Source organism: Aspergillus pseudonomiae (assembly GCF_009193645.1).
Source record: "Aspergillus pseudonomiae strain CBS 119388 unplaced genomic scaffold BDV37scaffold_60, whole genome shotgun sequence".
In the NCBI taxonomy this organism is placed as follows: domain Eukaryota; kingdom Fungi; phylum Ascomycota; class Eurotiomycetes; order Eurotiales; family Aspergillaceae; genus Aspergillus; species Aspergillus pseudonomiae.
Window position 1 is genome coordinate 81,957 of NW_022476052.1, and position 21,017 is coordinate 102,973.

A 21,017-nucleotide genomic window follows, 5' to 3' on the forward strand; every position below is an offset into this window, starting at 1 on the left:
ACCTCCTCTTCCTTCTCTTCTCCTCTTCACTTATCCTTCTCATGGCTACCGTTTAAAGCCTGCTGACCAACTGCAATAAACCCCACGGTACGAATCAGACCCCTTTACCCGTCGTCATCTGCAAGTGGATGTGATGAACGACACCTTTGCTGACCCGACATGTGACCCGATCAGATGTATTGATCGCTCCCCCGCATAGCTCCTTGATCTTCCAACATACGAAGACCAGCTGGATTTAAACCTTGGAACGGATGCCTTTCAGGCCCTCAGAACTAATTTGCAGAATAATCAACTTACAAGTCCTCCCTTCTATGTGTTAACCAAGCCTAACCACTCTTATCATACGATATGGCCAAATCCGCAAGACGAGCCGGAAAGGCGAAGGCCTCTGTCACCCCCTCCGTATCATCATCAGGTGCTTCAACTCCAAGCTCACAATCGGGACCCCTTCCTCCGTTTACCAAAGCTCCCGCGTCTCTCCAGCCCTTCCTCGAACCGCTCTCCCCGAAGGAAGTGTACCTCGTCCACATCGACACCTCTCCCAAAGACCTCAAGCAGCAGACCTTCCTCGCACCCGCCGTACTCAATGCTGTGATCGCCGCTCTCTTAGCTTTCCGAGCCTACATGGTTCGCAACTTTTACCCGGCACTCTTGGCCCCGTTGATCGGGCTCGCTAGCACGGTGGCAGTAGACACGTCAACCATGTCATGGGGGGAAATGGCGAACGTAACCCTGCGTCGAACGGGCAACATCGTGATCGACTACTTTCTAGTGACGGTTTTTCTATCTTGGCCAATTAGTTTCGTCAAGGGCCCTGTCAAGTGGCGCTCCAAGATCGGGTTCCGTGACCAGGAGATCATTGTCCGCCGCAGTCAGCCCACTTTGACCCGAGGATTGGACCGCAGTCGTTGGATCAAGGACGATGAAGAAATGAGGGACAAGATCGTCGCTGCGGTAACACCGGACCGAATCAAGAAAACTGGTTACTTGCTCGTGGATGCAGACTGGAACCTTGACTATGATGCCATGATCAAAGCGCATGAGCTGGTAGACAACGCGAAGAAAGACGACGGACTTCCGTTGGAGGAGTTCCGGACTGCCGTAATCGTGAACACAGACGCTGATGGGTGGTTGATCTGGCACGTTGAAGATGAGGACACGCCTGAAGGAAGGGAGCGATCGGGCCAGCGAGACCAGATCCTGGCATTCAAAGAAAAATTGACGAGCATGGGTAAAGAAGACCTTTTTTTCCGTTGGGTAGAGTTGATTCAGTATGAAAGCACTCGGCCCGGAGGGTTTACCCCCGAGAGGCAGCAGTCGGCGATGGTGCAAGCAAAGAAACTCTTCGAAGACGAAAACGTTGATTTCGCCCGCTTTTGGGAGGAAGTCGGTGGGTTGCAGGGGTTTACTGAGCAGCTTGATTGATTCCATGCGTGTCTCGCTCGCTATCAGTTTTTCTTTACTACTTTTCTTGTAGCTTCTACGGTTTCATCCACATTATCGATGCTATTTGGCGTTTTATGTTACCAAGGGTTGCTTAGCAATCCGGGGGAAAGTTTCGCATTTTTATGAACATATTAGCGTCTAATTCAATAACCATTGTTTTGCATTGCCCCAAATAAGCACCGTTGTGTGTTCAACGGGTTTGAATATCATAATAAACTGAAGGTGTCAAAAACGAAACATATGAGCATAGCATGTCTCGAAATCGATGGGTATCATTCATGCAATTTCATGCAGTATAAATTCGGAGAGCTGACTAGCACGGCTTCCGAGTGGTTCATCAAAGCTACTCACACTCGGGTTCTACTCAATCATCGGCTTCCACCCTCCACACGATAGTCCACAGACCAAAGTTTCTCCCACGGTCGGTATCGAGCAGTCTGCCGCCCGCTTGGGGTTGATCGGGACGGTGATGCGGCGCCTGAATAGTCCAACCGCGAAGACAGAGGAGACCTCACGCCATCTGTCTGCCGCTGTTGCTCCGATCCAAGTGCGCCACGCGTTCGTTCCAAGCCCTATGACGGATCGTCAGCTCCTTCCAGGAGACGTAAGCGTAGAAAAGAAAAACGGTCCGTGGAGTTCACGGGCCCTGGAGCTGGTCGCGGCGAACCTCTTCTGAAGTAGGGGCTGCCTCCCGTTGCTGCGAGCCTGCGGTTGCAGTTGTAGAATCGGCGTCAGCCTGTCGAGCAAGATCGGTTGTTGAATCGTTGCCACGTTGGGACGGCGTGGCCGGACCTTTCTTAGAATTAGAGCTGTTGCGTCGACTATCCAGGCTCTTGCTCAAAGTCCTGGCAACGTTGCCTCCGGCACTCGTGCGTTTTAATCGAATGCTACCCCGGGCGTCTACATGGGCTGGTGCAACGGTACTCTTGCCTAAGCCTGGCGTGGCTGGTGCGCCAGGCTTCTCCTCCATGGCATCTAAGAGGTACCAGCGAAGGCCATCAGACAACTCGAAAGGATTCTCATCATCGAAGGAAGTGCCATCGCTAGCCTCTCCAATCGATCGACGATCAGGATTAGCACCATTCATGGATTTCGAAAGATCCACGACCCTTTCTTCAATCTTCGTGATGCGAGCAAGTAGCCAATCTCGAGTATGAAGTTTGTGGACATCTTGTTCGCGCAAGAAGTAGTGTGGTGCCCCGACATTGAAAGCAGCCCATGATCGAATGGCTTGGTTTCTCGTCGGTAGAAACAAGGCGAGATCCCCTTCCTTGAAGGACCGGTATGCAATCTTATCATGAGCTTCACTTTGAGTCCGATGGTATTTATCTCGGTACCCCCTCGCCTCCTTCTGCCATTTGCGAGCGAGTACCTCAATGTCTTTAACGCGCTTGACAATCGCATCCCCGAAGATGTCAACATCGAACTGATATAGTGATTCCATGAAAGCCATAAATCTATCGGTTTGCTCTTCGGCGGTATCGGCGTGCATCCAGTCAAGAAGGACCGGGTCTGGCCGTACGGATACCACTCCAGACTGACTGAGGGATTCCGCAGTACTTGAGAGTGCAGTAACCTTAGAAGACCTCTGGACAACAATATCGCCATTTTGTCGGACAACAGTGAAGCCCAATTGCTCCAGCATATGCTCCACTTTTTCAACTTGTCTGAATAGCTGCTTTGAAAGCTCTTGAGATCTTGTCCCGCAAGTCTCGACTTTACCAACAGCGTGCTGCTCCGTTTCAGCCATGGCTTCCACTCTTTCCTTCCAAACAAGTACCTCATCCTCGGCCTTCCGGGCCTGAGTTTCTACTTCGGCCAGTCTCTGGGAAAGGTCTGCTAGTTTTCTTTCTTCCTCTATGACGCGTTCTCGAAGGGCGTCGGACCCTGTCTCACCGGAGGCCAGCTTAGACTGCAGGGCAATAAATTTGGAGCGTTCATCATCCAACTCAGATGTAACAGCTCGAAGTCTCGATGTCTCTTGCGCTAGTTCCTCCTTTACGCGGGACAGTTCTGAAGCGCGCATTTCCGAAGTCTCTCTTAACTCCTCGGCTTCCGACTCAATCTGGACCAGGCGTTCTCCAAGCTCCTTGCTTTCGGCTACAGCTTTGGCGGAGCTTTCTTCTGCATTCTTAGCATGAATCGACAACCCTTCAGAAAGTACCTCGATAGCTTTGACGATGCTAGGGGTGTCCACTGGAACTGAGCCCCCAGGCGATAGGTTTATGAAAGCAGCTTGTAAGGCATGATTGCTTTCTCGTTCTCGCTCTCTTCTTTCGGATTCTTGTTGCTCAAGCTCTTCGATCCGAGCCTGGAGACTTTCTTCCGTTTCTTTGAAGGTCTGCGTGTATACAGTTAGGTCGGTCGCCTTCTGTATCTCTCCTTCGGCCCGAGCATGCGCATCTTGAAGTTCTATCTCAAGCTGGTGGATCCGCTCGTCTGCATCCTGCTTCTCATGTTCTCGGCTCTCCATTATTCTATCCAACTCCTCCTCGAGCTCTTCAGCCCGGATCCTACACTTTTTCATCTCACCTTCAAGAAACCTGCGTTCATCATCGAACTCACGCTGCCGGGCTTCAAGATTTCCTATCAAGTCATTCTTCGTGGACTGCACCTCTTGTATCTTGTCAGTGTTTGATTGGCGCTCCGCGTGCGCGTCCCTTTGCAGCTTCTGGACTGTCTCTCGTTCTGCAGCCAACTCGGCTTCTAGGTGAACAATTCGCTGCACTAGCGCCTTCTCTTCCGAAGATTGGTTCGAAGACATCCGCCTTGATGAAACAGAGGACCTTCTTGAAAGCGTATCAGGGTGAGGCGATGCTGGAGAGCTAGGAAAGTCAAGTGAGAAATTTCCACTAGCCGGCCTCCCCATATGGCTCTGGCGATGTAGCAGGTCTTCAAGCTTCCGAATACGGCTTTCAGAGCCTTTAACCTTTTCTTCTAATTTAGACTTTTCGTCTCTCAAGCTCCGAACCATGTCATCGCTGCGAAGTAAAAGAGAGCTTCGGCTTAGGTCAAAGACACTGCCTTGCTTGAAAGCCTTTGCCCTGCGGCGTTGTAGGCGGGTAGGAGCATCTAATTCTTTATAGAGTTGGGTCAGCTCTTGGGCTGGACTGGCCATACCAGGTTTAGTCTTCAGCTCCTCAATGTACGCCTCGATCTCCTTCCTACTGACTATGGGCCAGTCATACTCCTGGCCTCGTAGATTAACCTCGATCCCTGGTGTAGTCGTGTCAGACATCGAAACGAAATCACCCATGTTCTTGATCCATTTTTTCCTCCGGCGTTGCTCTTCATCCTGAAATACGGACATCTCCTCCGCTAGAGTTAGGGAGTCGCTCTTCATCTTATCACTGAATTCACGGCGCCGAACAGACTCGATTAAGATAGACCCATAAACAAAGGGCATGTGGAAGACAGTGTAGAGGACGTCGAAGGCATCGCTTTGGCCATTCAAATTGTTTATTTGAGATTGCACATCGGCAAGGCGTGACTCAATCAATGATATCTGTCGCATGTGATTAAAAGCAGCTTTCACTGTGGCATTATATTGCCTAGCGGCTTCCTCCAAGTTGGTTTGAATCTCGGCACTAACTTCCAATAGCGATGGGAGAAGGTCCTTGGTATGGCTCAGCGCAAGTCTAGAAATGTTGGCTAGCGTTTTCTGATTATTGGGCAGAGCCAAGACATGTTCATGGTCGGATTGTATCTTCTTAGATATTGTTTCCACTTCCTGTAATAGGCCCTCAACACCGTCCACACCTGAAGGGACCGCAGCATCCACCAAGTGCTGCGTGTCTGTAGCTATCCCGCCAACAGCCTTCTCCACGTCTTCAACCTGTCGAGCAAAGCGCGAGGATACATCCACTGCCTCTGATCCAGCTCTGTGCACTTCATCTGTGTCTAGATAATCACATAGCGTCCCCGTTGACACATCTTTACCCTTTGTCGGAGTTGACGGGCGTCCTAGGAAGGGGAACTCTTTTCGAGCTGGAATGTTCTCCAATATCGCCAAGGTTCGTTTCCATCCATCAAGCGCTACGTGTTGCTCCTTCAAAAGATCATTTGCCCACGTCTGAGCTTCCGTAAACCGATGTTCCAAGGTCCCCACATGAGTCTTCAGGTTCTCAAGAGCTACACTGATAGCGCGATTGATAATACTAGTTCGCTCATTATGCTCTTGTATGTCCTTATTGATTGATTCGCAACGTTCCGTCAAGGCCACGGCCCAGGCACGTCTGGCCATGTAAAGATTTCGCCAGGCTTGGAGATCATTCTGGTCGGTGAGGGTATCGGGAGGGTTTTCAAAATCAAGCGGTTGTGGAGAGGTAAGAGTCGGGAAGTCTTGTTCGTTGGGTTCATTCACAAATCTGCGGTCATATACGAATATCTCGTCCTAATATAAATAATGAGCTTAAGGATGAGTGGGAGCGGTATCTGGGAGAAACATACTTCAGTAGCTAATGTCTGACTCTTAACGTTCTTCCCACGAGCAGTCATCAAGATCTGTCTCTGGGATGGGATTGAGGTGTTTCGGGAAATCCAAGATCGAAGCGCATCGGGACTAGTGATCAAGAATGATGGCGCCAGTCAGCATTCCTACCTCGAACCAAAGGGGATAAAGTAACAGGGAGCACAAGGGATGGTCCGGGGGCACATAGAGTGGAGGTGAAGCCAAGTTAGATGGAGGAACCCGAACATACGATGCGAACGACACCGGGTCAGCAAGCAAATGCTCGCCCGTGTGAGCGATATAGATGTGTAAAGACATCCCCACCTCACCTGCCGAACAGAGCGGCTCCAGAAGTTCTTTGTGAGGTGAAGGATACCGGAGGGGAGATAAGGGAGTTCGTTCATATAAACGCAAGGCATCCAGGCCTGAAGAGCTCCCCGGACCTAGACCCGTTTTGGGTTGACTGACACACGGCCCCGGAACCACCCAAAACACGCCCGAACATAAATTCTCCACCGCCCGGTCGCCGACGCTGTCGATAAAAAAAGCCTCCTATCACGCGATGCTATTTTCGGCCGGCCACGAGATCTCACTTCATGGCATCTGCGAAAGCCCGTTCCCTACCTCACTTGGACCCGGGTGAGGTTTCCTTGTTGGATCTCGCAGAAGATGACCCCAGGGATGCCGTGTCTTTCTCGGACAAGGAAGCGTTGATCCTGCAACTATATCATCAACTTCAGGAACAAGAGCTCGAAAAGGCACTTCTCGAGCAAGGTAAATTGCCCCCATGTGTGTCGGAAGGACTTCTTTATCTTTAAATGTTCATACTTCCCTGGAACGCAAAGACTGATGACTCGTAGATGCCGAACTACTGTCGGGGGATGATGCCGAAGAGCAGCTGGCCATAGCAGAGCACGAGCTTCTAGAAGCCAGAGCCACTTACACCGTCAGGCGGAAGGCACTTGGAGCTGTTCTTATGACAGACCCTACTCTCAGAGCTGTTCATCTGAAAGCCACATATCCCGCTGAACAGTATGTCATCACTTTCTTTACTTGTCACATCTACGCAAATAGCCTAGGCTTGGGGACTAGCACACGCCTAACAAAGTATAGGACTCTTCTTCGTCTTATTAATAGACGTGATGTGCTCTCGTTGGCGCATGAGAACTTGAATGCTGCTCTCAGCTCGACTCTTAAAAAATTATCCAACGCAGAGGTGGAAAATCTGCAACTGCATCACAAAAACAAAGCGCTTGTCCGAGAGCTACTAGATCTGACGAAGAATGACGAATCTTGGAGGGAAGAATTGGATGATATGAGTATTAAGAAACAACTAGAGCAAGTTAAAACAGATCACCAACAAAGTAAAGCGAAATGGGAAGCCATGAAAAGTATTACAAGCGCTATCGTTGTCAGCAGTGGTGTGAATTGGGCTGAAGATGAAGAGCTTGTAGCTCTTGTGTTGGATGAATCTGACGATTGATGGCTTGATGACGATAGGTTTTCTGCTTCTTTTCTTTCTTTCCCGCTCCTTTCTTTTCTTCCCCATATTTTTGAATCATGCCAGGACTATCTTGAAGGCGTTGGATTGATATACCCATTTGAATACCTACTAGAATAGAGAATAATATGATGTCGTTTCCGTCGTATCTTGCGTGCTATTCTTATAAAAGGAGGCTGTTGGAGGTGAAGGTTACAGATAATATTATTTTTATTTTGTTATTTTTTTTTTTAAATAATTTGTGTCTTTGTCTGTGTGTTTACATCACAGTCTGTAACCATGTCAACAAAGCCAAACTGAAGAGGACGATGACAATTCTGCGCGACCCACGTGACATCATGGCGGAGCTGATGACGGCAAAGACGCATTCGTCATGGTCAGTTACGATTTTTGCAACCACACCCAAAAAATATGGATGGGGAAGTTTATTCAATCCTCTAGATAACAAAATAAATTACCACAAGACTTAGTCCACAGCGCTAAGATACAGGTAAAATCACCAGACGCTCCACATTTCGTCAAATTGTGAGAGCTGGGAGGAAAAAAAAAAGATAAAAAAAATTTTTCCCTTTCTTTTTTCTTTGGACAAGGGAAAAACAAGCCCCATAATATGTATGATCGTATAAAGAGCGCGTATCAAGAAGCATGGGAGAAAGAAATAATCAGGCCAAAGAGGAGCCGGTGTTTCCACATGGAACCAAATCCGATCACCCCTCATTATTATTAATGTGCAGATACAGAGCCTTACTTACAATACCACAGTCGGTCACTGCCCCAATAATACAGGTCCAGTATTTGCTGGTAAGGTGGATGGTGCTGTTTGGCGTGGAATGCAGTGGCATTTAATCATGAAGAGTGAGCAGGATTTTGTGATCTATGCAAAGCTTACAGTACCAACAACTAGTTTGTTACAATCATCTATTTATCCAAATTTTTTTTTCGTCTTTTGCATGGCACTACTCTGTAAATGATTAATCAATTTTTATTAATTAACTAGTAGTAACTATCATCTGCAGTAAGATTGCAAGTAACTATCCGGGACTGTCGTGCACTACATGGACCCTTGGAAACAAACTGACAGCCGTTTGTCCTCCGTGGTACAAATGATCCCAAATGCATAGGAGTGAAATCAGTCCCTGGAACCACTGCTCCAGAGACAAGATTGTTATACTGCTCGATTAACCGTGCGAAACTAAAAATGAAAGCAGTGGTATGAGGACCCAGCACAATTAGCATTCGTCTAGTCTAACACTGTCATAAGCTATCTTGTGCTGGGCGTTGATGTTTTCAGAGGCCTCATTGGTAGGTGCTATGGGTGTGTGGCTTTGCGTTAAAAAACTTACTACTGAGCTATGTGTCTAGCTATCTATCCCTTAAGACTACGACTACCTCTCTCATTGGTAGATGGCTGCATGCCAGGAGAAGAGCGCTATTTAATGTCATTGGAAAGACTGTGCAAGGTACATACAATGGTGCTTGGGTACCTCCTCGTCGCCCGTACACATCAATTCGATCAAGCATCCCGTTGCCCGTGCAAGGGGCCCTTGGATGTATAACCATATAAATCCATACTAGCAGAGGCAATATCCATATTAAATTAAACGGTTCTCACGGATAGGTATCCATGTCCAAGCCGAATTGCGCCGGACGCAGCACATGTAACTGGCACAAGCGCCGAGGGGAATGGACGAATAGTGAAATGATCATCGGGCTTCTTCAACGATAGGTTTAACAGGGAAGCGAGCCCCGAAGGGGAAATCAAGAAGCAGCCGGTACATAGTATAAGATACTCCAGCAATGTACTAGAACTAACCCCAAAGCATGGGCTTACTTATTAATGAAAGGTTAGTGGTACTCAGGCTGTTCATCACAGGATGGATGAAAGTTGTGCGTAGCAGAGATTATGCTGCTACAAAATTATACCCCGCATAGATTCTAGCAAACTCGCCTATATTAAATCATTCAGGCCTACTCAAATTGGCTAATATGCAGTACAAAGGCGTGGAGGATATACATACACGGTACGGAGATTTTTGGAGGATGGAAAGGAAATCACTACTAGTACGGAGTACTATGGGAACCTGGAAGTACTACGACGTTACTACTGTACGGTACTACTACCACCGCCGTCCATATTCCGTCAATCAATGGATACTGTGGTGTATGTATTTTACCTGAGGTAATTTATCCACATGGTGGAAAAGTAGGTAACCTGATAAGTGGCGGCGGCTGATTCAGGTATTGTGACCGTCTTGTATCATACCGTACACTAGTTCATGGTGGAGCTGTGTCGAAGCAATTCATCAACGCGAATTCGTTTCTGCCGATTTTTGTCTTACCAGATGAGCTCAAAAAAGCCCGAGAGCCAACAGCAGTTCAGTCAGAGGAAGTTTCTGCAGCTTCAGAAGTCCCCCTGTTCAAGAAAAGGGCGGGTGTTGGATGAAAATGACAGTGTTGATCGGTTGTAGGGACGACCGATGAAGAGCCGTACATGACATGTATGATACAATACCACCCATTCCCCGAACACACCATAGCCAGTCGCAGCCAGCCGACTTCCCTTGCTGTGCTGCCCACTTCCCCCCTTCGTAAGTTGCGAGTGAGTAGGTAGGTAGTGGCCCGCCCTCCCGTCTCTCTCTTCTCTCTCCTACTACTACTACTCTCCCCTCTCCCTCTCTCTCTCACTCTACCTACTCTCCCTCACTACGCTTCCCATACAATTCTCTCCTCCCCATACAAAAAAGTACTGCATATCCGCATCGGTGAGTTCACTAGTAAACACTCGCACTTCTCACATTGGTTTCACACAACCAAACGCAATTATTCCTTTCTTTTAAAACTGTTTGTTTCCATTGTGAAGGCTTTCCTTGAATGTCATTTCCCTTGATTTTTCGTCATGGCTTCGCGATCTCACTGTCGCGCATCTGCGACGGCAACTATATAGTTCCAGAAATAATGCGTGAACCCAAACTGACTTTACTCCCCAACAGGCCAAAACTGCCGACCTCAAAACATTGCTCTTGATTTTCTTTTGAGTCAATTGTCGGGTAGGTCTCTTGCGCGCTTTTTCTTTTTCGTGTTCTGCCTTGACTTGCGCCCGCGATCGGACTTGTTTGGGGCGCGCGCTCTTACGCTCTGGCCGCACCGTACTTTTCCCACCGCGCGCATAGTCGCATTAGTCGCCCCCGACTTGATTTGTTTCCTTCTTCATTATTCTTTTACTTTTTCTTTGTTCTCATCATCTGCACTCCATCCTTGCCAACGTGCCCAAGTCGCTCTTGACACTGGCAAGTTCTCTTGGCTTCGAACCTTCTAACAGGGCTTTGTTCTCAACAGATCACATCAAAGATGCCTAAGGAGAAGACCACACGTAAGACCAAGGGTACCCGCGTCGAGCGCAAGAAGAAGGGTATGTTCCCCGTCTATATCTCTCGAAGCGCACTGACTGATCTGGTCTGTAGACCCCAACGCACCCAAGCGTGGTCTCTCCGCGTACATGTTCTTCGCCAATGATAACCGCGAGAAGGTTCGCGAAGAGAACCCCGGCATCTCTTTCGGTAAGATACGCAAACTCGAGGTGTATCACTGATCGGATCAGCTAACTTCCGGACAGGTCAGGTTGGCAAGATGCTCGGTGAGAAGTGGAAGGCCCTGAGCGACACTGAGCGCCGTCCCTATGAGGAGAAGGCTGCCGCCGACAAGAAGCGTTACGAAGACGAGAAGGCGAGCTACAACGTATGAGACCCTGGTCGCCTCTTGAATGTGGACAATGCTAATGGACTGAATATTAGGCCCAAGCCGAGGAGGATGAGGAATCTTCTTAAGCTGTTTCTTCCCCTCGCAGGTCTTGTAAATCTTGACCGATTGGCGTTTCGTGTTGTTTATTCCCGCTAATTGCCTGACTTGTATTTGTCGCCTCTTATGTTTCCTTTTACTCGATGGTTTCTGGTATGGGATGACGGTGGTTTCTCCTTGCTTTTCTGTTCATGAAGGATCTTCAATGGGACATGTTTACTGTATGGACTGGTGGCTTTGGGACGAATTTGACTTAAATCGAGGGAGCCCGGCGCTGTATACCAGATCGGCGGGAGAACCTTGTTTTGAGTATCTATGGTGAAATATGAATTGAAGCTGTTGAGGCAAGCAAAATCTGCTGTACACTAGCCTAATCAACCGCATCCTTACCTTTTTCTCTGTTGATCGCCCCAGCGGCTTTCGTGCCATAATGAATATTTAGTTTTTTTTCTCGAGTATGATGGAGGTTTTGGAAATAAGAACATAGGTGAATCAATTTCTCTAAAGCTGGTATTGGTGTTGAAGCTGTCGAATTGCAAGGGAGCTCTCCGGCATCATCTGGCCCAAGCTCCAGTGATGACGCGGGGGTAAACTTGTTTACGTGTTGGACGCGCGCGTCTTCCGTACTTCCGATATCTCCGGTCGTCGCCTTGATGCCTGAAACCGCAAATCAACTATCCTCAGTTGCCACCAGTTCAGTGGCTAGACTCTTATAGATAGAGCTTAAGACCCAAGGTCCCCTCTTAACTGTCACCCAGTACCTACTAATATTCTGACACAACACAGTCTGCTTACGCTATGAGACTAGAGATATGCGGTCGTGAGCAATGTCATCCAAACAAAAGCGGCCAACACGGTCAAGTATATGTACATACATACGCTAGGGCACACACCTATTTTCCGCACGCAACTGTGCTTGTTCCGGCATTTATGCATCGCGCTACTATTCTCTAACTGGCGTGTTGGTGGATATCTGAGGGCCATGAATATCCGTCAGGCAGAAATCACATATGGTTCGACGTGTTTGCTATACTAACCACCCAGAAGCAATAGGATCTGTGTACTAAAATCTAGAGCTGTGTGTCTACCCAAGAAGGGTTGCCGAACGCCCTGTGGTGCGTTGGATTGATTCTAATATATACGGCCAAGATGAGAAGAAGAGTCAAAGGATGGGGAGCGTTACTATTGCTCTACATGATGCAGTCCGTATCGGCACATCGCGACTGGACTCAGAAAAATTTGCAAATGTTGAGATTCTCTACAAAGATGATGACCTAAACTTGTAGGGCAAAGCTTGGTCTCCCCTGAACAGGGCAAAATGTCAAGAAACGAAGGATTCAGGCATTCATGGTGGGTGCCTCTGAATCCTAAACGTCTTCGGCACCCGGAGCTTCGGATTGACCTTCATTACATTTATCGTTCGCCTTCCTGCTAAGAAGGTCGGTCCTCGCTGAACTAGACATTACTTCTCAGTCTCGATCGTAGTGGAACCAGCTTATCTGTTCCTGTCAAGGGTCGAGAAGACCACTGGGCGTTGTATAAGCAAGAAATCAGTCCGTTCCAAGCCATATGTTCATGACGGAGAGTGGGCCTTCGCATGATATGTGAAGAATATTGGTAGTTCTTCTCCCGTGTTCAAAGATAGCAGCTCATACGTGGTTTGAATGACGGAGAAGTTGGATGAGTCGAGATTATCCACCTACTACGTCTGTTTGCCTGCTTGCCAGTACTATAGTCATGGATAGGTTTACACACTTCGCTTTGATCCAAGAAGGGGGTTCGTCCGAGTCAATGATTGTCTCGTGATCTGGTCAGCGACACGGGAATTCCCACCCGTTAACGTGACTCCATCGAAGCCTTCTTCTTTCTTGCTGCAGCTGCAGGTCAGCCACCGGCAATGGACTTACTTGTCTTCCGATGCCCGGCTTTTGGTGAACCCTTTGTTGTCTCATTGTTCTCGGAGTTGTCTTCAGCAAAGGATCAATCGTTTCTTCCCTCGAACGGGAATGAATCCTTGCGTTAAATGGTGACAAGCTGTGTGTGTGGGGGAGAGGGGGGGATGTGGTGAGTTACACTGTCAGTCTGTCCAGCCTGTCCATCACCGCTCAATGGCGCCAGTGCAGCTCCGCTCCTCGTTTATTGGCTTTGTCCCTTCTCCGCTATGGACACGTCAACGACCCCAAGTCAGTTAGACACTTGGAGGGCAATTACCCTATGCGTTTCAAGCCATGGTCAGCATGAGAGCCGCAAGTGAGGGTCATGGATGGCTTGGTGTTTCTAGGGCTCGCTCCATTGACTATCAGGTTCGATCTTTGCCCCACTTGACGGCATTCTTGACCCGCATTTCTTCTCGCGACAGATGATTGTTTAATTGATAATTGATGGGTTATCTGATTCCCCTTGGGTTCTACAAGAAATTGATTTTTGAGCTCGGTCTGGCTGTGAAAGGCTCGCTGGTCTCTTTTTCTCGCTCCTACCATTCGGGGGGTCAATCCGGCAGAGCACTAATCCTTTAGTTCCTCAGTGCGTGGTCTTCAGTCGATACGATGCATGCGGATCGCACAACACTCTCCTCGAACGCCCTCATTGCATTATTCTACGACTGAGTTGTCGTCGGGTCACCCCTCCACAGCGAAATCTGTTCCGACTTACCCTTATGAACAGGTTTATTTAGCTTTAACCTTCTTGACCCCAATTTCTTTCTTTTTTAGTTTTTTACCCTTTCTTGTCCAATATAAGATCGCTGGCAGGGTTATCTCCGTGCCCTCTTCACGTCCGTGCTATACCTCACCGACTATCATATAATATCCCCATCCCCTCCCTATATTCTGTTCAAGTGCCACGCGAGGGCTTTATATATATAATACATATCTTTCTCTTATATGTGTATGTATCTGCATGGCCCTTTAAAGGCAAACGTCCAATATGGCCCTGCGTACTTCCGCCGATAACGCAGAGGACGTGGCCGCTGGCTTCCGTGCATTTCGTGAGCATCTCCCCGGCCATGAAGCGGAACTCACTGGCCTTATCGCGGACCTTTTTGCCATCAGTTCAGCTTTGAAGAGGTTGGATAACCTGACAAACGATCGTCGACATCAGCATAACCTGGCCATCGTGCAGCCGGACCTCGAATTGGTCCGCACTAGCTTGAAGATTACCCTCGAGGATATCGTCGATTTCTTCGGCGATCTCGAAGTGCGCAGAGGTTCTACCAGAGATGTCTATCGTCGAACCTGGATTGAATTATGTGAGTTCTTCCGGGAGGAGGGGAAGGATTCACCCCCAACGCGCTTAGCCAGGTACAAGACGTTTTTGAATGAATTGGAGGATCATATGATTGAGTATGCCATTCCACTTCAACACCTTGCCACTAATATGTTGTGATCATACTAATTTCCTTGGGTTGGATAGCAAGTTCCCTGATGCCTCGTTCATGGCTAGCCTTCGCAACGGTGTGAAAGGGTTGCTAGCTCAGCAATACAGTCGATTGCCCCACCAGCTGGGCAGCATGTCTCTCAGCACACCGTCCTCTCCCAGTAGCCATAGCACTGAGCCTGGCAGCCCGGTTAGCGACCGTCGGCCTCGCAATAGGAGGTCCTATGAACGAGCAAGGCCCTCTCATACGTCTCCGCACTCACCACTTTCTCCCGCGTCCGGAAATTTCTCAGATGTCCCACCATCCGCCCCAGATGCACCTGGATCCCCTTTCACTAGTTCAGCCACGAGTCACTCCCTGGGTTCCAACATCGTTAGTGACCATTGGGCAAAAAATGTTTTCAAAGACGCACGTGCAACGACTCGGATCCCATATGTTGGTGAAAGGTAAGGGGCTATAGCGCAGCCAAAGATCATCCGGACTGATATTTGCTTAGTTCTAAATGTCTTGGTGACCTAACCCCCGGGGTAAAGCGATGGCTCAATGAGACGGGATTCGAGGAGCTTTTCCAGTTGTACGCGTTTGAAGCTTCACTCTTCCATGCCTTTTGCTAATATGCCCCAGAGCCTTTAATGGTGATTCGGATTTACGTGTGTATTTATATGTACGAGAAGACGACCACCGAGCGCGCATCGTGTGCAAGACTTTTCGCTCGCCCCGCTCCAGTGACTACCACTGCCTCCCTCTGAATATGCTGGAAATTATTCGTGTCGGCTCCTGTCTGCAGTTGTGCCGACGGCGCCGTGGCGGCCAGGAACTTGTGTTATGGGCCAATCTCAAGTTCAGTACACTTGAGCGTGCGTATCAACTCTTCCGCCCCTACGTCTTTGAGCACGGCACTGAATGATTGAACAGATATGGTACTGTTTTTCTGCACGTTCCTGGCTCTTCGCTCTCAGGACTGTGGCCGACCAGTGGATCGCATCCGTGATTATGAGTTAGACGATGAAGAGGAGCTCTTTGGGGGGTATGGGCATTCTTAATAACAAGCCAAGTGGGTGGTGTGCTGACTGAGATGTTGCAGGCCTATTGTTGACGACAACTTCCTTCATGCGCTACGCATATACAAAGATCGAACATCTGGCGCCATAAGACTCCAGGCATCAGTACATAAAGGGGAAATGAAACGGTGGGGTTCCCGGCGATGAGATGAAACTGGATCATTTACTCATTGGTAATTTGATATAGGGCTCCAGTTTGGACGGCATTCATCACGAATCATATTGGCACGCGAGGTTGGATCCGCCAAGCTGATTCAAGAGTTGTTCTATTACGCGAACTTCATCGGACAATCTTCACATTTGATCACTATGACCCACCATGCACGTCTAGGGGAGAGCACATAATAAAGTTTTCGAATCGCTCTGGTTGGTCACTTTATTTCTTTATTAATATGCTTCATGATGTTTCAGGATACCTACAGTGTACTGATTCCGGATTTTCAGATGCGCAAGGATTCATCCAGACTATTGCCGACCTCGCTAGCCGCTGACCTTTTCTTTCGACTTCCCCATACCATGGTCTATTTCACCAGTCAACATCGCATTACACAGATATAAAAAGGTGGGATTATATGAATAAACAAAAGCAGGAAAAGCAAAGAATCTCCATTTTTATAATGATGCCCAACATCCACGATACTGTTATATTATCCTAATTATTGAACAAGCACGATTAATGACTTATGCTTACGATTTCATGAGCTAACGAAGCTAACCGGGTGGTATTTTGGTCTCTTTTTGATGCTACAAATTAAAAAAAGGTCGTCCTGCCACGCCTTGATGGGGTCTGAATTCAGCTGGCTGATAATTGCCTGCGCAAGACATCTTTTTTTTTTTTTTTTTTTTGGGAACTACTCTTCTGAACTTGCAGGTTATTCAGAAAGAAAAAAAAATTTTTTTGAGTACTCAATATCTTTTCAAGATCACAAGATTAAATAAAAGAAATGAATATCATGATCTAGCAAAGCACAGGGGTATCTTAGAAAACTTAGAGCATAATATACAGAAAAAGACATCAAACGCCAACATCTCCCAGCTTAGCAAGAAATATCTCTGCTTGCCTTTTTGACCGTAGCTCTCCAATCTTCTTCCTCCGTTCATCCTTCACCCGCTCTCGCTCCGCCTTTCTCGCTCGGCGGACTTCTCGCTCACGCTGAGTTTCATCTCGCGCGTTCATAAGCTCCTCCATCTGCTGCCGACGCACATTCTCATCCTTGGAGAAGGCATAAAATCCGGTACCCCGATTCCGGACCTCCGCGTCCGCATCATAATGCGTCTCTTCCGGAGTAGGAGACCGGTCTCTCCGCTTAGCCAGATACGACATCTGCGCCGCCAGGCCCGCATCAGGATTGAACGCCTCCGCCTGCACAGCAGCCCCGTAGATCAGATTGTCCGGCCGGGAAGGACGCCAACGTTCCTTCGCGTCACCCTGTTCGGTTGCTTCTTCCTTCAACCGGGCCGCACGAGCCGCGTCGGCCCTGGTCCCCCGACGAGTCCGACCAAGCTCATCCTCATAGGACACAATCGAAGCATTTCCATCATCCTCCTCCTCCTCTTCCTCCTCGCCATCACTCCCAGAGCCTTTGCCTCGCTGGGCATCTGCCCATTTCTGATCGAAATCCACCAGCCCCTCTTTCTCCCGCCGCCGTAGTCGCGCCAGATACTCGTCCTGCGTTTCTTCTTCTTCCGAGTCGCTCCCGGCCGCCAGATACAGCCCCTTCTTGAGGTCCTCGTACATCCGCGCCTTCTCCTCCATCCGCCGCTTGGAGCGGTGCAGCGTGGCCGTGTCTACGCCCCCGATATCTTGGGACCGCTGGTGTGTTTGGTGAGTGTCATCGTTGCGGAGGTCAGCGGCGGCACGTTTCTGGGCGCCTTTGTTGGGACGCGCGAAGATGTCTGACTTGGTGGTTTTGGATGGTCGGGGTCGGCCGCGGGTGGAGGCGTCGGCGTCTTTGTTGATGAGGGAGGAAAGAGCTGTCGTGAAGGCGAGGGTGGAGGATGAAGGGGCATTGGATTGGGATTGGGAAGTTGATTTGGAGCGAGGGATGCCGTATAGCGAATTTGAATTCGACATGTTTGGGGGATTGTTGGAGGTGTTGGAGTAAGGTGTAGAAGTTTTGAAGGGAGATATGGGAATGCGGCCGTAATCGATAAGGCGTGATTGAACTGATGTGGACTAAGTGGGAATAGGCAGGTATGACTAAGGACCTTCATAGATGGCCCCGCGGAAGGCCCCTCCAGACTTGTCATTCCATCTTCATTCAACTTCTTCTCTGTTCGTACGTCTCTCTGTTTCCCTGGTCTTTCTGGGGGTGCTTATTCTCGTCTTAGATATCTGGTTTACTTCCGGTTACCATTCAAGCCCAGTTCCCGATCAATTGCCTACCATCATGTCGAGCCCCGTCTATCTCGGTGTCATTGGTACGTACCAAAAAAACATCTACAACCAACAACAACACTCATACACTACATACCCCAATTTCTCGAACAAAATACTCACAGCATCGCAGGAGTCGGAGGTGTAGGCACAGCCTTCCTGAGCCAACTTGCCCGTCTCCCCAATGCCCCCAAGCTCGTCCTCCTCGCTCGCTCTAGCCAGACCCTCCAGTCTCCGACACCGGCCTACTCCCCCGCCATCCCCGCCGCAGACTGGAAAACCGCCGTTGAGACCCCCTCCCTAGTCAAGGCTGGTGCTCTCTCTGTCGACGAGATTGCTTCTTACCTCTCCTCTGCCCCCGGTCGCTCCATCCTCGTCGACAACACCAGCGACCTCACCCTCGCCAGCTCCTACCCCGTCTTCCTCCGCAAGGGCATCTCCATCGTCACCCCCAACAAGAAGGGTTTCTCTTCCGACCTCTCCCTGTGGAAGGACATCTTCGCTGCCGCTGCAGAGGGCAAGGCCCTTGTGTACCATGAGAGCACTGTCGGCGCAGGTCTCCCTGTGATCTCCACCCTCCGCGACCTCGTTAGCACCGGCGATGAGGTCACCCGCATCGAGGGTGTCTTCTCCGGCACGCTGTCCTTCCTGTTCAACACCTTCGCCCCGGTGTCTGGGCCGTCCGGCGCAAAGTGGAGCGAGGTCGTGGCGAAGGCCAAGGATCTCGGCTACACCGAGCCCGATCCCCGTGATGACCTGAACGGTATGGATGTCGCCCGTAAGCTGACTATTTTGGCGCGTATCGCCGGTCTGGAGGTCCAGTCTCCCGACTCGTTCCCGATTGAGTCGTTGATTCCTAAGGAGCTCGAGTCGGTGCCCTCCACTGCGGATGGTATCAAGGAGTTCATGACCCGCTTGCCCGAGTTCGATGGCCAGATGTCGGCTATTAAGGAGGCTGCCGAGAAGGAAGGTAAGGTTGTGCGCTACGTTGGCAGCATTGACGTTGGTAAGAAGGAGGTCCGTGTCGGTTTGCAGTACTTCGATAAGGATAGCTCCATTGCTGGTCTGAAGGGCAGTGACAACATCATCAGCTTCTACACGAAGCGTTACGGTGGTAACCCCCTCGTTGTCCAGGGCAGCGGTGCTGGCGGTGATGTGACTGCCATGGGCGTATCCGCTGACTTGATCAAGGTCGTGCAGAGACTGCAGTAAACCACCTTATAAAAGGCTACGGAATGCTCTGACTTGGATATGATAAATCAAGAAACCAATAAAAGTAATAGAATGAAGAAACAACACGAAAAATGATTACGAGCGCAGAAACGCTTTCACAGCCTCGCCCCAAACTGGCCCCCGTTTGTACCAATGCATTGCAGGCACATTCCCCTCTTTCAACCCATCAATAGCAGCCGCCAGATCCTCTCCTAGCCCTTCATCCTTGACCATCTGGATCGGATCCGTATATGTATGAAACGCAAACACCAATGCCTTGCTCTGAGGAAGACGATGCAACGTCTGCCGTTCACACCGCAAAACTGTAGAGTCCACGTCCAATTCCCCACACTTCAAAGCCTTCTCCCCTTCACTCTCGTTCCCGTGCACGCCGCCAAACGCAGCAAACAATTCCGAATTGGTAGTAATACTCCAATTGACCCTCTGCACAAACTGGCCGACCTCGACCCGCGCAAAGAACCGGTCCATGCTACGCTCAAGCTTCTCCTTATACCCCGGGACCGGGGTATGGATGGACGCGAGTCGGAGGCCGAGCTTCTTGCGCGTGTCGAAGCCGGAAGGGAAGAAGGTTGTATACGCTTCTAGGATGTACTTTTCGGATTCTACTTGGTTGCTTGAGGGGTGGGTTGAAGAGCATTCAGGGAGGAGAATAAGAAACTCCTCGTCCACTAGCGTTCCCAGGGTCTCGAGTTCTTTTCGCCCCGTCCTGGATCCGGGTTCGGATTCATTGAAGTGCAATGGGATCTTTGCTCCTGTGACCAGACTCTCGAGGATTGTCTTGGTTTCTGTTCCTGTCTTGCTGTTGTCATCGGAAGTCAGTCGGAACATCCGAGGGTACCGTGTGGGGAGATATGTCCCGACAACGAAGACGTATAACTCTCGGATGGCGGCGTAAATTCGCGGATCGGTCTCGCTATTGACTCCGACGACAACGTCGGGATATTTCTGAAGTAGCGAGGACCGGATGGCTAGTCTGTCTTTGTAGGTTTTGTCCATCTGAATGAGTGCCGAGGGGTCCAGATTCGATAATGCTTGGCGGAATCAGTATCAAGCCCATACCCAGTTCTGATGACTCTGGTTGTTTGAGACATACCCATCGTCAAGTGGTACTTTGGCTTAAAGGGCCGGAACTTCAATGGTTCCGTAGTCTCCCAGTTGAATTCCGGGAGGGATTCGATGGGCGGGTATGTCTTTTGGCTTTCATTGTGGGATGTCGACTTTGGTGGGCGGTCGTTGGAGACGGCTGGTTTCTGAGCCCGTGAGCCAAAATGTCGTCTCAAGTGTATGGGGCCCAGTCATACATATCTCCAAATGGCTAGGCCAACCCCTAGCAGGGGAATGAGAAACGCTAGTGGCATCCTTTTCGTGTAGGTGACTACTGCGTCGAGCATATAGAGCCCCATGTTATTGTAGTCACTTGTTCTGGGTTCCCTGTTCAATGGAAGCCCGATTGCAGGCTGGAGGAGTCATGGGTGCGGAGAGATGGATATAGTTCCCATCCTCATGGCAGGATTAGATAATTCTCGGTCTTGCGATTGGTCGGCACCCCCGTTCAACGCCGATTGCTCAGAGCACCGAACATCTGGTCCCTTTTCATCGTGAGTCCCGCGCATACAAAAGTCAATGATATTGCAGTAGTGGGTCTGGTATATAGAAAGAGGGGTATCAAATGAACAAGACAATTCAGACCGCTAGAGAGGTCACAGCTCAGGCAAGCTCACAATAGCCAACGCCAAGATCTGCTGCAAAAATATGTCCGAAATGAAGAAGGCAAAGCA

General features: G+C 49.5%; 7 protein-coding genes across 7 annotated transcripts; 4 read left to right on the forward strand and 3 right to left on the reverse strand.

The window, feature by feature from the left end:
- The first annotated feature begins 50 nt into the window (after window positions 1-50).
- On the forward strand, window positions 51-1,754 carry BDV37DRAFT_175242 (uncharacterized protein). The gene has a single exon (XM_032079408.1). The coding sequence runs from the start codon at window positions 349-351 to the stop codon at window positions 1,423-1,425; it is 1,077 nt and encodes a 358-aa protein (XP_031939030.1). The 5' UTR covers window positions 51-348; the 3' UTR covers window positions 1,426-1,754.
- atg11 (autophagy protein ATG11) lies at window positions 1,755-6,034 on the reverse strand. Its single transcript, XM_032079409.1, has 2 exons — window positions 5,896-6,034; window positions 1,755-5,839 (listed from the first exon to the last, which is right to left on the reverse strand). The coding sequence occupies exons 1-2, from the start codon at window positions 5,941-5,943 to the stop codon at window positions 2,084-2,086; spliced, it is 3,804 nt and encodes a 1,267-aa protein (XP_031939031.1). The 5' UTR covers window positions 5,944-6,034; the 3' UTR covers window positions 1,755-2,083.
- A 289-nt stretch (window positions 6,035-6,323) lies between these two features.
- Window positions 6,324-7,629, forward strand: BDV37DRAFT_254216 (centromere protein H). Its single transcript, XM_032082619.1, has 3 exons — window positions 6,324-6,670; window positions 6,757-6,928; window positions 7,010-7,629. The coding sequence occupies exons 1-3, from the start codon at window positions 6,493-6,495 to the stop codon at window positions 7,377-7,379; spliced, it is 720 nt and encodes a 239-aa protein (XP_031939032.1). The 5' UTR covers window positions 6,324-6,492; the 3' UTR covers window positions 7,380-7,629.
- Window positions 7,630-10,033: 2,404 nt separating this feature from the next.
- On the forward strand, window positions 10,034-11,639 carry nhp6 (high-mobility group nucleosome-binding protein). Its single transcript, XM_032079411.1, has 6 exons — window positions 10,034-10,159; window positions 10,388-10,444; window positions 10,734-10,806; window positions 10,859-10,954; window positions 11,011-11,132; window positions 11,189-11,639. The coding sequence occupies exons 3-6, from the start codon at window positions 10,746-10,748 to the stop codon at window positions 11,219-11,221; spliced, it is 312 nt and encodes a 103-aa protein (XP_031939033.1). The 5' UTR covers window positions 10,034-10,159; window positions 10,388-10,444; window positions 10,734-10,745; the 3' UTR covers window positions 11,222-11,639.
- A 2,478-nt stretch (window positions 11,640-14,117) lies between these two features.
- On the forward strand, window positions 14,118-15,611 carry BDV37DRAFT_273434 (uncharacterized protein; the record flags this gene model as incomplete). The annotated part of the gene is made up of 5 exons (XM_032085051.1): window positions 14,118-14,533; window positions 14,604-15,014; window positions 15,065-15,142; window positions 15,193-15,425; window positions 15,484-15,611. 5 exons carry the CDS (start codon window positions 14,118-14,120, stop codon window positions 15,609-15,611), a joined length of 1,266 nt encoding a protein of 421 aa, XP_031939034.1.
- A 995-nt stretch (window positions 15,612-16,606) lies between these two features.
- Window positions 16,607-18,237, reverse strand: BDV37DRAFT_175272 (CCDC174 family protein). The gene has a single exon (XM_032079410.1). The coding sequence runs from the start codon at window positions 17,701-17,703 to the stop codon at window positions 16,645-16,647; it is 1,059 nt and encodes a 352-aa protein (XP_031939035.1). The 5' UTR covers window positions 17,704-18,237; the 3' UTR covers window positions 16,607-16,644.
- Window positions 18,070-20,642, reverse strand: BDV37DRAFT_273437 (heme-dependent oxidative N-demethylase family protein; the record flags this gene model as incomplete). The annotated part of the gene is made up of 5 exons (XM_032085052.1): window positions 18,070-18,306; window positions 18,337-19,223; window positions 19,533-20,270; window positions 20,333-20,489; window positions 20,541-20,642. The coding sequence occupies 5 exons, from the start codon at window positions 20,640-20,642 to the stop codon at window positions 18,070-18,072; spliced, it is 2,121 nt and encodes a 706-aa protein (XP_031939036.1).
- Between the last annotated feature and the right edge of the window lie 375 nt (window positions 20,643-21,017).

Coding starts and splice junctions, on each gene's coding strand:
- BDV37DRAFT_175242 (XM_032079408.1), top strand. CDS start 349: ATGGCCAAATCCGCAAGACGAGCCGGAAAGGCGAAGGCCTCTGTCACC.
- atg11 (XM_032079409.1), bottom strand. CDS start 5,943: ATGACTGCTCGTGGGAAGAACGTTAAGAGTCAGACATTAGCTACTGAA. Junction 5,840..5,895: donor GTCAGACATTAGCTACTGAA/GTATGTTTCTCC, acceptor TATTTATATTAG/GACGAGATATTCGTATATGA.
- BDV37DRAFT_254216 (XM_032082619.1), top strand. CDS start 6,493: ATGGCATCTGCGAAAGCCCGTTCCCTACCTCACTTGGACCCGGGTGAG. Junction 6,671..6,756: donor AAAGGCACTTCTCGAGCAAG/GTAAATTGCCCC, acceptor GATGACTCGTAG/ATGCCGAACTACTGTCGGGG. Junction 6,929..7,009: donor GCCACATATCCCGCTGAACA/GTATGTCATCAC, acceptor AACAAAGTATAG/GACTCTTCTTCGTCTTATTA.
- nhp6 (XM_032079411.1), top strand. CDS start 10,746: ATGCCTAAGGAGAAGACCACACGTAAGACCAAGGGTACCCGCGTCGAG. Junction 10,807..10,858: donor CGTCGAGCGCAAGAAGAAGG/GTATGTTCCCCG, acceptor TCTGGTCTGTAG/ACCCCAACGCACCCAAGCGT. Junction 11,133..11,188: donor ACGAGAAGGCGAGCTACAAC/GTATGAGACCCT, acceptor ACTGAATATTAG/GCCCAAGCCGAGGAGGATGA.
- BDV37DRAFT_175272 (XM_032079410.1), bottom strand. CDS start 17,703: ATGTCGAATTCAAATTCGCTATACGGCATCCCTCGCTCCAAATCAACT.